Genomic DNA, 13,720 nt, shown 5'->3' with positions numbered 1-13,720 from the left:
TACATAGCTCCTTGAAAATAGAGATAGATAGGATAGTGAAGGCGGTGTTTGGAATACTTTCCTTTATTGGGCAGAGCATAGGAGTTGGGAGATTATGTTTCAGCTGTACAGGACATCGATTAGACCACTTTTGGAATACTGCATGCAATTTTGGTCTCCTTCCTACAGGAAGGAAGCTGTTAAACTCAAAAAGGTCCAGAAAAGATTTACAAGGATATTGCCAGGATTGGAGAATTTGAGCTATGGGGAGAGGCTGAACAGGCTGGGACTGTTTTCCCTGGAACGTCGGAGGCTGAGGGGTGACCTTTTAGAGATTTATAAAATCATGAGGGGGATGAATAAGAGAAGGGGGGGGGGGGGGGGAGAAAGAGAAGAGGGGGGAGAAAGAGAAGAGGGGGAGAGAAGAGAAGAGAGGGGGGTAGAGGAGACTGGGGGAGAAGACGAGGGGGGGAGAAGACGAGGGAGGGAAGACGAGATGTGGGGGGGGAAGACGAGATGTGGGGGGGAAGACGAGAGAGAGAGGGGGGTTAGAGAAGAGAGAGGGGGGTTAGAGAAGAGAGAGGGGGGTTAGAGAAGAGAGAGGGGGGTTAGAGAAGAGAGAGGGGGGTTAGAGAAGAGAGGGGGGGTTAGAGAAGAGAGAGGGGGGTTAGAGAAGAGAGAGGGGGGTTAGAGAAGAGAGAGGGGGGTTAGAGAAGAGAGAGGGGGGTTAGAGAAGAGGGGGGGTTAGAGAAGAGAGGGGGGGTTAGAGAAGGGGGGGAAAGAGAAGTGGGGGAAAGAGAAGGGGGGAAGAGGGAGAAGAGAAGAGAGATGGGGGAGGAGGAGCGAGAGGGGAGGAGGAGCGAGGGGGGAGGAGGAGCGAGGGGGGAGGAGGAGCGAGGGGGGAGGAGGAGCGAGGGGGGAGGAGGAGCGGGGGGGGAGGAGGAGCGGGGGGGAGGAGGAGCGGGGGGGAAGAGGGGGAAAGAGAGGGGGGGAAGGGGGGGGAAGAGGGGGGGAAGAGAGGGGGGGAAGAGGGGGGGGAAGAGAGAGGGGGGAAGAGAGAGGGGGGAAGAGAGAGGGGGGCAAGACAGGGGGGGGAAGAGAGGGGGGGGCAAGACAGGGGGGGGAAGAGAGGGGGGGCGGGGGGGAAGAGGGGGGGGAAGAGAGGGGGGGGAAGAGAGAGGGGGGAAGAGAGAGGGGGGCAAGACAGGGGAGGGAGGGGGGGAAGAGAGGTGGGGGGAGAAGAGAGGTGGGGGGAGAAGAGAGGTGGGGGGAGAAGAGAGGTGGGGGGAGAAGAGAGGTGGGGGGAGAAGAGAGGTGGGGGGAGAAGAGAGGTGGGGGGAGAAGAGAGGTGGGGGGAGAAGAGAGGTGGGGGGAGAAGAGAGAGGAGAGAAAAGAGGGGGGAGAAGAGTGGGGTGGAGGAAAAAGAGAGGGGGAGAGAAAAGACAGGGGAGAAAAGCGAGTTGGGGTGACGGCGAGTGTGGTGGAGAGAAAAGAAAGAGGGGGGAGGGCGAGTGAGGGATGAAGAGAGTGGGGGGGTGAAGAGAGTGGGGGGGTGAAGAGAGTGGGGAGGGGTGAAGAGAGTGGGGAGGGGTGAAAAGAGTGGGGAGGGGTGAAGAGAGTGGGGAGGGGTGAAGAGAGTGGGGAGGGGTGAAGAGAGTGGGGAGGGGTGAAGAGAGTGGGGGGTTAACGAGGGGGTGGAGAAGAAGGGGAGAGAAGAGGGAGGGAAAGAAGCCGGGCTAGAGAGAGGGGTTATAGAGTGGGGGGAGCTAGAGTGGGGCATAGGGAAGGGGTGAAAGGGAGGGGGAGAGAGAGAGTGAGAGAGTGAGAGAGAGAGTGAGAGTGTGAGAGAGAGTGAGAGAGAGAGAGAGTGAGAGAGAGAGTGAGAGAGTGAGAGTGTGAGAGAGAGTGAGAGAGAGTGTGAGAGAGAGACACACACATTTTCAGTAGACACCTTCTTTTACTCTAATCTGATACTACGGCAAGAATTAAAGAGTAAAATGTAAATAAAATTTTCCCTGATGACCCATTAGGTGAATGCAATGCACATGCATTACTATGCCACATATTTGTAGTCGGAGAGTAAAAATACTTTTGAGTTGTCTCATTTACTGCTTGGCTGTGTTGAGTTATTAATATTGGCTCCTGTTCAGGAGGATAGCAGGGTAGTGGGAAAACAATGGCCTTGATCATGATTATAATAGTGACCTATAGCTGAAAATGAACATCTCAGGGAATACAAGGTCCTGAAGCGCACTTGAAATGCAAGTTCCTTATTGTCTGTTTCGGTTGGCTACCTGGTTAACACTTCTTGGCCGTGCTTAGACCCAAAAATGTTCATTAAGTAAACACTGGAGAGTGAATAGTCCTATGGAACTATACCTTGCAGGCAAAATCCAGCCTCCAAGCAAGGGAGAGGGAACAAACAACTGCGGAAAAACCTTTCTGTTTCTCAGCAACAGCAACTCAAATTCTTACTTAAGGACATATCTGTTAATTATTCATGTTGACAAAGAGGTGCAGTCAATTAGCTTACCTTAAAGCAGGCCAACATTAACTGAAGGCAATATGGCATCATAGCTTTACTTGTACAAGGCAACAGTTTGAGATCTGAGGATGAAAATAAATGGGGTCAAAGAGTAGCAAATGAAAACTGTTAAATGGTGCATTTGGATCTTTTGAGAAATTAAGCAAAATGATAATTTCTGTGAGCTCAGTATTTCTTGCACATTAAACAAACTATGTTACATAAGTTAATTGTCAGGACTGTAGACATTCAACATTTTATGCAACCACTTGTTCTTAAATTTTTTAAAAATGTACACAAGAGTAATTCTGGCCACTTCCCTGCACTTGACAACATATGTAGCTCAGCTAAGAAGGCAATCACTTGCTAGGCCTTCATTACGTTGTTGTTGAGCAGAAATTATTTGCAGTGCAGAAGCAGTCCTAGTTCTATTGTCAGTTTGTTGCCTTTCTACAGTGGAGCAAGTTCAAGAGCTCAGCAATATGCGGTTAAGCAATCTACGTTTCTAGGCTAGTGCTATCATAATTATCACAAAATTATGGGGTTCTAACTTGTTCCATTCCTATTTGCAGATTTGTGTCAATCATAAAGGCTTTAAGCTACTGAAGGAATAAAATTTAGCGCAACATTTACTACTTTAAATCTTCCATGACTACTACCAAGAATTCTGCTGTCAGAAGGAGGCATAAATTCCTGACACATCAACATTAGATTTGATTGTAGATATTCTGGAGTGACGGCGCAGCTCAAATAATTTGAATATTTTGGTTTTGAACAGTTGGGAAGAATTGTCCCAACGACATCTCGTGCAAAACTTGAAGATATTTATTGCACAGAGAAGAATTTTCCCAAAAGTAAAAATGAGATTTTATCAAACTGACACACTAACTTGGCTTGTCTCTCTAGGAGGCTGAATATTTTGAGCACCTGTCTTCATTACAGATTTCCAAATTATTGATTTTCTACAAATTATCCAAATGCATTTCTAATTATTTCATACATTATAGAAGAAGGTAGGAAAATATAGATCATAACTATTTACCTTTGAGCTAACCTAACCGTACAGCTCAGCCTATGTTTTGTCTATGCTGAACAGGCCTACCGGTTCCTTCCATTACTGTAATCTAAATAACATCTCTACGTTGACAATATGTACCAAAGAAGCACTTTACAAGCAATATCTTTACATCTATTTTTAAGAGGGAAACAGGCACTGTCAAACATCACAACTCCTTTGCATACCTCAAAATCTTAGTGGAAAGAAATTAAAAAGATTGAAACAGCTCACAGTGGTACATACCTTTCCTAAATCTAGGTTTCACTTTTGGAATTTCCTCTTGTACTTTTACCACATCTTGCACGCATGGAATGACACTGCACATAACATCCAAAACCTTATCACATGTCATCTATGGCAAGAAAACAAGAGTTCAAATTCAAACAGCTTCACTACATTGCAAAGTTTCTTAGTCTTCTTTCCAAATTTTGTGAAACTAAGTCACAGTTATTGTCAACTTAGATAAAAGGATTTTAGAGAAAAATCAATAAAATCTAGGTAAGTTTTTCCATTTTTGACAGATCAAATCTATCTATCCTTCTCATCAGCCTCTTCAAATGTTTCTACTTTTGGACAGATTTATATGGTTTGTTTCAGTAGTCTTTCCAATCATTAACGCTATCAAGAAATTTAAATAATATGCGTGGATCAGAAAAGCAATTCCTCAGAAAAGAGAGTGAAAAACACAGTGGATTCTTCAACTAACAAATCCTTCAGGAACAAATTATAAACTTTTTATTTCTTTATATATATCTATAATCAAGCAACCAACTTCATTTCATCAGAGAGCAGTGGCAGCAACTCTTTAAGCATCCAGAATCCTACTTATGAAGTGGGGTTACAGAACAACAACATTTCTAAATTCCCTTTCAATCCTGGGAGGGAACAGCATTTCATTTTAACCATTCCGATTTGAAACTGACTACAAGAAACTCCCAGTTGGGCTCCAGCATGCACAGCAGCAAATACTGCATTAACCCAGTAGGTGTCCAACCACCTCTTCTGAGGAGTATGATGGGAATCAAAAACATGAATCCAAGTTTAGGTTTTCAAACAAAGTGACAAGATATTCCCGATCCAACCAAAAGTAATCAATAACGGAATACAAAGTTTCAAGTTTATAAAGTGGATAGACAAAAGTTACTTTCTGAATTTCCAGAATGCTTTACCATTGTCTACTTACTCTGTATTCTCCTAATGCAAAGTGACAGGCAGCCATTTGGATTAGTGCTCTCTGTTGTTCAAGTGTGCCCTGACTCATGACGTGCTGCTGGGCTCCTTGAAGAGCACCTAACTGATGAAGACTGTTTATTGCTTTCCTGTATTGACCCTTCAAAACCAAAAGCATTCCATTATGTATCACAGCAATGAAAACATCACTTACACCATTTATATAATCCCATTATGTACACATGGATTAAAAAATCAAAAATATACAGTTAATCTTTAGGTCACTTCAATAATCTTGCTTTTCCTTAGTCAGCTAACTAAGATTTGCATCATTGATTACAGGAACTGTAAGTGCTTTTATGCTTCTCCTAAACAGTGTGCTCTCAATGTTACTTTTATCTAGAATTCTTTAAAGTAGTTTAACTTCACTTGTATAAAAAATGTATCCATTCTCCACCTTTGTCCTTTTCTCCTCTGCCTTAGCAACATAGAATGCACAGTGGTGTTCAAAATTATACCAAAGCATAGGTGCCAACACTGCATACAACTGAAACGTCAAATCGAATATTTTGAATTTAATACTATAATTTAAATAACTAAAATTGTGATGGAACTTTTAAATAAGCTTCAACACTGGAGACAGGGAATGCGGAGGTGGTGAGGTGGGGCTGGGGAATGAAGGGACAGGGAGGTATGAGGGGATATAGATAAGGGGGAGAAAGGAAGCTGTAGGGTGGAAAGAAATGGAGGATAGAGTGGGAAATGGAGCACAGGCATGGGGATACACCACCTCTCCCCTCCGTGTCTCCCTTCTCCCAGCCATCAACTCTCACGCAATCTTCTCCCAGACTGCATCACTCCCTTTCTTCTGTTCTCCTGGACTGCATCCCACCCAGCCCCTCCTTTCTCCCCATCACATCTCACAACCTGTTTAAATTTGCAAATTTATGCTGCACAGAGCATGCATGCTCTGGTTTCATCAAATGCAGCCTTTTAAAAAAAATTTCTTAAAAGATCAAGCAGACCGGTGGGAACATTATATTGAAAAATTCAAGCTAAAGCAAACTTTAAAATTCTGTTAAATGGCATCTTTGCTTTTAGGAATTTTACAGAGATAGATCAAGAAAAAACCTTGTGTTTGGTGAATTATGAATGGTGATTAATGAAAGAAGGAAATAATTAAACAGAAAGATAAGAACATGTTTACAGAAATACTTAACAAAAAGGAAATTAAATCAACAACCACAAGGCAATAGATAAGCTAAGAAATTTAGAATGACAAAAACTGAATTAGTCAGAATCTACTGATTTAAGTTAAGTGTCTAGTTAACAAATCTAAATAGATATAAAGTTTAAAATCACACAACACCAGGTTATAGTCCAACAGGTTTAGTTGGAAGCACACTAGCTTTCGGAGCGATGCTCCTTCATCAGGTTATAGTGGAGGGCTCAATCCTAACAGAATTTATAGCAAAAATTTACAGTGTGATGTAACTGAAATTATACATTGAAAAATTGATTGTCTGTTAAGCCTTTCATCTGTTAGAATACAGTGATAGTTTCACTTCTTTCATGACCTGCAACACATTATCAATGAGGATGAGCACCTCACCAAGACCTTCCCCACACCTCCACTACTTGCCTTTAAACAACCGTCAAACCTCAAATAGATCATTGCTCGTAGCAAACTGCCCGGCTCTCAGGACAACTCCATACAACCCTGTCACGGTGGACGCTGTAAGACATGCCAGACTGTGGACATAGATACCACTATTACGCGTGCGAACACCTCCCACCTTGTACATGGCAGGTACTCATGTGACTCAGCCAACATTGTCTATCTTATACGTTGCAAGCAAGGATGCCCGGAGGCATGGTACATTGGGGAAACTGAGCAAAGGCTATGACAACGGATGAATGAGCACTGCACAACAATCAACAGACAGGAGGGTTCCCTCCCAGTTGGGGAACACTTCAGTGGTCCAGGACATTCAGCCTCGGACCTTCGGGTGACCATCCTCCAAGGTGGACTTTGGGACAGGCAGCAGAGAAAAGTGGCCGAGCAGAGGCTGATAGCTAAGTTCGGTACGCATAGGGAGGGCCTCAACCGAAACCTTGGGTTCATGTCACATTACAGGTGATCACCATTGCACTACACACACACACACACACACACACACACACACTTAAGACACTCTGCACTCACTATACACACGCATATACTTTCTCACACTCACAACGCCCAACCCAGACAGACAGACAGACACACACACACACACACACACACACACACACACACACACACAAAGACCCACATGCATACATATATTTTGTGGGGTGAATTTATACTTGCAGAGTTACATTGTACTTTGCTCAAAAACTGCATACATTCATGTAGAAATCTGAGCTCAAAAACTGCATGAATTTATGTAAAACTCTGTATTCTCACTTTTTAGATTAGAATCGATCTAAATATCATGGCATAGACAGAGAACACAGGGGGCCAACACCTTCAACATATTGTCTAGCTATCACCATTGTTAATAGCTCATCCAAGAATGCAACTTTAAAAAAAGATTTTGTGATTTACACATGAAAGAAGTGAAACTATCACTGTATTCTAACAGATGAAAGGCTTAGCAGACAATCAATTTTTCAATGTATAATTTCAGTTACATCATACTGTAAATGTTTGCTATAAATTCTGTATTACGATCGAGCCCTCCACTATCACCTGATGAAGGAGCGTCGCTCCGAAAGCTAGTGTGCATCCAATTAAACCTGTTGGACTATAACCTGGTGTTGTGATTTTTGACTTTGTACACCCCAGTCCAACACCAGCATCTCCAAATCATAAACAAATATACTTGACAATACAAGGTATCTGCATTAGACATAATGGAAGCTCAAATCTTTTACCTGGTATACAATCATGTCCGTTATAAATATCCTCAACCACAACCAGGTTTCAGTCTTCCAAGACATGCAGATTCGTGTAAATTCTTAAGAACAAAAAAAAACAGATAAAAGTTCTGCAATGCATTGTAAAACAGTGACTAATAGTTAAGGAAAAGAAAAATGATTTGTCAGTACTGGCAAGTGCCCTTGTGGTGAAATGCAAAGCAAGAAGCAGATACTATGCTTTAAGAGTGCCAATACAGCCAACAACTCTCAAATGTCAACAAATGTAATTAACATAAAAGGAAATACAAATCTCGGCCAATTAATCTCATATTTCATGGCATTGTCTGGTGACAAAAATGAAACAAAACTGTTGCCAATGAATGGGTTTTCTTGGTGTTAAATTTCTGAACATAGCAAACACTTTCTTCTGAGATAACACCTTCAAAAACAATTTCTGAAATCGAATGCTAAGAGAAACCGTTTTCTATTATTTTGGCACCAGGAAGTGTATGCAATAAGTTAGTCAACCCAACCCTGTTGATTGTTAATGGACATATATATCTGGAAGAAAAATAACCACAGGACACACCCCAATGTGAGAAACATGTGCACTGCAATCTGAATAATCCTAACAAAGAGAGCTGTGTGAACGCAGAATAGATGTTAGGATCTAGTATGCAATTTGACTAAACTCCCACTGTTTTCCAGAGGTAAGTGAAAGATAACTATGGTTTTATGGGTTTAGAATTAGACACATAAACAAGTTGGTTATGGTTTTGATCCAACTCTGAATTATTTCTGAGAAAGATAGTAACCATTCCCTCTCTAAGAATTGCCTGTTTGAAAACATTTCAAATATCCAAAAGAATTTAGCAGCTTTCATTATGACAGTCAAAATCATGAAACAGCTAGTTAGCACTGTTTATCTGCCTGCCACTGGGCATCATGCTTGGAATTGGACCTATTCAGAGCTTTAAGTAATGATTTAAGAGACTCAGTCCGAAACTGCTGACATTTTGTAACGCCATGCAAAAGGCCTAGCAATTTACACAGACTGGTATTGGATAGGAGGGGTGTACCTGCTCTGGGAGCTCCAGGAACCCACCAGTGGCAACCCACTATTGACTCCCAGCTCAAGAAATTTTCCCCACAGTATCCCGTAATTTCAACCCTTACCTGTCCCTATACCCACACTAATCTTTTGCACTAAGCATCTCAATCCTCCTCCCTCAAATCGCTCAATCACACTCATCACACTCTGCCAACCCCAACTTTACCCAACAATCTGGTTCTCAGCATTAGGGTCTGCTTGTTACCGCATAGCTGCTAATCTTAAAGCAACTAGTGGTGCTCCCGACATTATATTCCTATCATACAACTGTTGGGATAGTGCACTAGCTCCTACTGGCCTTTTAACCAGGTTGGATGACACCTGAAAATTTCAGTCCTTGGTTACTATGCCAAATGATGGTCAATCACTGGAACATTTGTCTATCATTGGACTTCGCTAGGAAATGAATCAGGGTGCTCTGACCTGTTATTTCTGACTCATGATGCTGCTGTACCATTTAACAGCTTATCTTTAGAGGTTTAGCACAACTAATAAGAATTCCCCTGTCATCTTCTTTAACTTTTACAATTATACTTTTATTCTACTTTCTCTGTTAAAGTATGCACCACATATTGTATTGACTTATTTAGATGAAATCTACTGACTACTTTCATTTTAAACTTAGTTGAACACATCTCAAACTCAACACAACTTCAAAACAATGAGAAAACTGTATGAGTCAGGATTTAACAACTAAATATAAATTAGACAGAGCATGATACTGGGATCTTGAAAATTCTTTATCTGCTTGAGACCCATTTAATCAGTTCATCTGTAGTTTTGCTTTAATATGACAATAGTTCTGGCACTTGTGAAAGGACCTCTTTATTATCTAGCTTCTTTTAGAACAGGGTCTCCAGTTATGGACTGCATGGACTGAATTATTATGGAATAATAATTCAGTCGTTATTACTGGACAATACCAACAAATGGACAGCATCAAAGTCATATAAATTGCTGCACAGATAACAGCAGGAGTCCATCAGCTGCATGGCATAATATTGACCATGCCTTTCTCTTTTACACACTCCATGTCAGTATTATTTCAGTTTACAATGGCCCTGATACAATAAGCAGGACTTGTGCCATCTGGAAATAAGTCTACTAAGTTTCCAAGAAATCAAAAGCAATAATTATACCTTGAATTTGTCTCACACTTTAACAGTGGTAGATTTGTGGCAGAAATAGAGTGCTACTTATAGTATAAAGCAATTATGAGTAATCTGGAAGATGATTCCCATGTGAAAAACTTGAAACAAAACTGAATTGTTTGGTGCCTTCTAATTTATATTTGGGTGGGAATAAATACAATTTGGAGGAGCCAGTGTTGGACTGGTGTGAACAAAGTTAAAAGTCACAACACCAGGTTATAGTCCAACATTGGAAGCACTAGCTTTTGGAGCGTTGCTTCTTCATCAGGTAGCCTGGTGTTGTGAGATTTTTTAAACTGGGAATAAAGAAACCAAGCTGGTATTTTGTGGTAACAGTTATTAATTAGTCAATCTCTGAAGTACTTTTTGAGAAGAACTAAAAACCTTGTCTATTTTGACAGATATCTTGATTTTTAAAAACACCTTTTCACAGATAGTTAGCTCCTGCAGACTGAGAATCCATTTACCAGTACAAAATGAGAGCAGACCCACCTTTTTCCAAAGCTTCTTGAGAATGCAGCAACTCCCAACTTTCTCTTGCAAGCTTAAAATTCTCAAGTACATCAATGGAGTTTGGCAGCTCAATTTTATTCACAATAATATGACGGCTACGTCCTTTTCCAGAACATTCTTCATCATCTGAACTCTAAAATAAAAGTGAAATGAAGGCAGCTTGCTTAAAATGTAAAATTACATTAATTGCTTAAAATTTAAATTATCTTTATCCACCAATTTTCTTCCTTTCAGATAAACTGATTCCTCCCAAAGTGTCAATCAATCATTCTTTTGTACCACACCCAAGTGATTGTTCTGCACACATGAACCTTGCAATGAACATTGCCAGACTACATAACTATAAGGAACAAGACTTATCATAGCTGAATGTGAATTCTTTTATCTCCAGCAAATACTACAGAGATGTCCAACAGGGATCACTGGATCCATCTCTTTCAAACCAGGGTCTGTAACATATGCAGCACAGAGTTAAACGGATTGTCTCCCAAAGGACAGCATTAATTAAGGAGCAAGGAGTGAGGCAGAAAGGTTGTCAGGCAGACTGGTGGCGACTGATGAAGGCTTATGCCCGAAACATCAACTCTCCTGCTCCTCAGACGCTGCCTGACTTGCTGCGCTTTTCCATTGCCACACATTTCAACGCAGATCCCCAGAATCTACAGTCCTCACTTTCACCCAGACTAGTGCTGGCTGCCAGGCAGATTTAGCATTGTTCAAAAAAGCAGAGTTTTAAACTACTTAAACTCAAAGAAATGACACCTAAGTACTAGTTCTCCCAGAAATTATGAAGGTTATAATCTGGATCGAGGATATGGGGAAGAAGATGTGATCATTAATCCATTTGAAAAGAGATAAATTAACTAAACATTGAGATCCACTGCAATGGTAACAAACTGAGGTGAAAATAGATGATTTCTCCTTCCCCTGCTTCAGTGTGCTATAGTCAATTGCAATGCCTTGTTGTACCAAATAGATCAGCCTCTTTAGAAAGTATTAAACTGGAACCGTACAGAGTGCTCAGCTACATGGATCGTATCTTGTTGAGTCACTGTGAAATAATAATTAACATAAAAAGTTAAATAACAGTCCTATATAATCACGTTATTGTAATGGCCCATTTATTGTCAGTAAACTGTTAACTCTGGCTCAGCTGGTGGATCTGTTGTCTCTAAATTAGAAACTAGCAAATTCAAGTCCCACTCTGGGATTCAAGCACGAAAGTCCAAGCTGTCATTCCAATGAAGTACTGAAGGAGTGCTCCACTATCAGCAGTACACTCATTGATACACCATGTTAAAACCAGGTCCAAGCTTTTCTTTCTCAGATGCTCACAAAAGATCTCTCAGTACTATTTGAAGAGCTGGAGTTATCCTCAGTTTCTTGATCAATATTTCCCCCTCAATCAACATCAGAAAAATAAATTATCCAGTGTATATCACAAATGCATTTGTTCATTTGAGAGTTTCCTACACTGCAACAAATACTATACTTCAAAAGTACAGCACTGCTCGGTCACGAAAGGAGTGAAATAAAATGAATCTTTATTACTGACAAATTTCTTGATACTTAAATAAAAATATTATGAGTGACTTGAAGAGACTATCCATAAATTATGAATCCAAGACTGTTTCCATCTATTTCTTGCTCTGCCTGTGAATGTCATTACCTGGCAGACTCAGTGGTTTATTTTACTAGCATCAAAACAAGATGCAATACTGGGGAAAAAAAGGCAACAAATTTAATTGTCTGGTACATAAATTGAAACTGGCAGTTGAGTTATCAGCTTCAAATTTATGTCACAAATGATATTACTGGAGCCCATTAATAAAATTGAGATGGAGAGCATTAATCAACTGTTGTAATAAAGTAAATATTAACATGTTATAATTTTTTCCTGTTCCTAAGTAAAAATTCTGAGTTGAATTAAACCAAAATGACACCATTGCAGGTGACCTCATTTCATACAAGAGATCAATTGGAGCTACTAGTGTTCATGACTCAAGGTCACCAATATAGAAAGAGTGAAGCTCAGCCAGAACACACTTCATATATATGGCAGAAACGCATAACGATTTTCTGTGAAATTATTGATAAAGCCCTGAAGGAGTCGAAAATCTTTTGAAATTTGTTGTTGTTACACATCTGAAATTTCAGCCAGGTAACAAATCTTCACAGCAGCTATCATGCAGCTGGCATAATGTACGACAGTTTTTTGGTTACATAGTTCAATCTGTGAAATGATTCAAAAATCTCAAGTATCTAAAAACATTTAATTCCTCTTCGTCAAGTGAAAGAAACACATTGCTAGGGCCATTTTACTACTTTCCAGAATTTTTCCACAATAAAAAACATAGTAAAAGCCAATGACTGATATTCCACATTTTATAAACCAACACTCATTGACCGTTGTAGAGTTGATCCCATTCATACTAATATTAATGTCTCTCTAATATTATTCTGAATTTGTTTTATACTGTTAGAGCAAATTCTGTAAACACCAAGTCTAAAAGCCCCTTGAAAATCTTGTTAAATGGATCCACATCTCAGCTATGAGGCTGGAACAATCTCTCATCTCAGACAAAGGAACAGCAATATGCCATTGAACCATCGAGTCTGCTCCCCCATTCAATTAGACCGCAAATGTCACTTTCCCATGTATTCTCCATATCCTTTAATATTTGTTAGCCTCCACAGACCTATCAATTTCTGTCTTAACACACTCAATGATTGACTTTCCACAGCCCTTGGGGAGATGTCCAAAGAAGCCTCACCCTCTGAATGAAGAAATTTCTCCTTTCGGTCTGTAAAGGCCTATCCCTTATTCTGAGACTATACTTCCTAGTTCCATACTTGCCAGTTCAGGAAAAAATTCTATCTAAATCAATCCTGTAAAAACTTTGCAAGTACCAGTAAGATCACTCCTCATGCTTTAAAACTCTAGAAAGTTTCCGTTCAGAGCTTTGTTTCCTCAACACTCTTCTCACAAAGCAATGATGTCATCCCAGGAATTAGTTTGGTGACCTTCCATTGTCCTCCTACTGTGGCAAGTATTTCATTCCTTGGAAAAAAGGGGACTAAAACTGAACACTTCAGATGCAGTCACTTCTGTACTGAAATACCCTTTCAATATAAGCTTGCCTTCCTTGCAGCTGTATGCCAAGTTTTGTGACTTGTGAACAAGGACACCCTTTTAATACCAACACCTCCCAACCTCCCATGGATTTAAGATTGTGTTTTTTTTTATTATTCAAAACTATATTCCATCTGCCATGTTCTTGCCTTTTCACCTGGCCTGCCAAAGTCTGCAT

General features: G+C 40.6%; 1 protein-coding gene across 4 annotated transcripts in view; it reads right to left on the bottom strand.

Annotated features, from left to right (window-relative positions):
• ints10 (integrator complex subunit 10) overlaps positions 1 to 13,720 on the bottom strand; it is a 61,964-nt gene that overhangs the window by 16,096 nt on the left and 32,148 nt on the right. For all 4 annotated transcript variants that reach the window (XR_009647069.1, XM_060851404.1, XM_060851405.1 and 1 more), the window contains 5 exons: positions 10,389 to 10,542; positions 7,650 to 7,732; positions 4,744 to 4,890; positions 3,804 to 3,912; positions 2,513 to 2,586 (listed from right to left, as the gene is read on the bottom strand). Coding sequence is in view for 3 of the 4 variants with exons in the window: in XM_060851404.1 (XP_060707387.1) it covers positions 2,513 to 2,586; positions 3,804 to 3,912; positions 4,744 to 4,890; positions 7,650 to 7,732; positions 10,389 to 10,542 (567 nt within the window). In the remaining variant the exon portion in view is untranslated. The remainder of the gene's footprint in view (positions 1 to 2,512; positions 2,587 to 3,803; positions 3,913 to 4,743; positions 4,891 to 7,649; positions 7,733 to 10,388; positions 10,543 to 13,720) is intronic.

Source organism: Hemiscyllium ocellatum, chromosome 36, assembly GCF_020745735.1.
Source record: "Hemiscyllium ocellatum isolate sHemOce1 chromosome 36, sHemOce1.pat.X.cur, whole genome shotgun sequence".
Taxonomy (NCBI): domain Eukaryota; kingdom Metazoa; phylum Chordata; class Chondrichthyes; order Orectolobiformes; family Hemiscylliidae; genus Hemiscyllium; species Hemiscyllium ocellatum.
The sequence above is the reverse complement of the archived record's forward strand: the minus strand, read 5'-3'. Positions and strand labels throughout refer to the sequence as shown.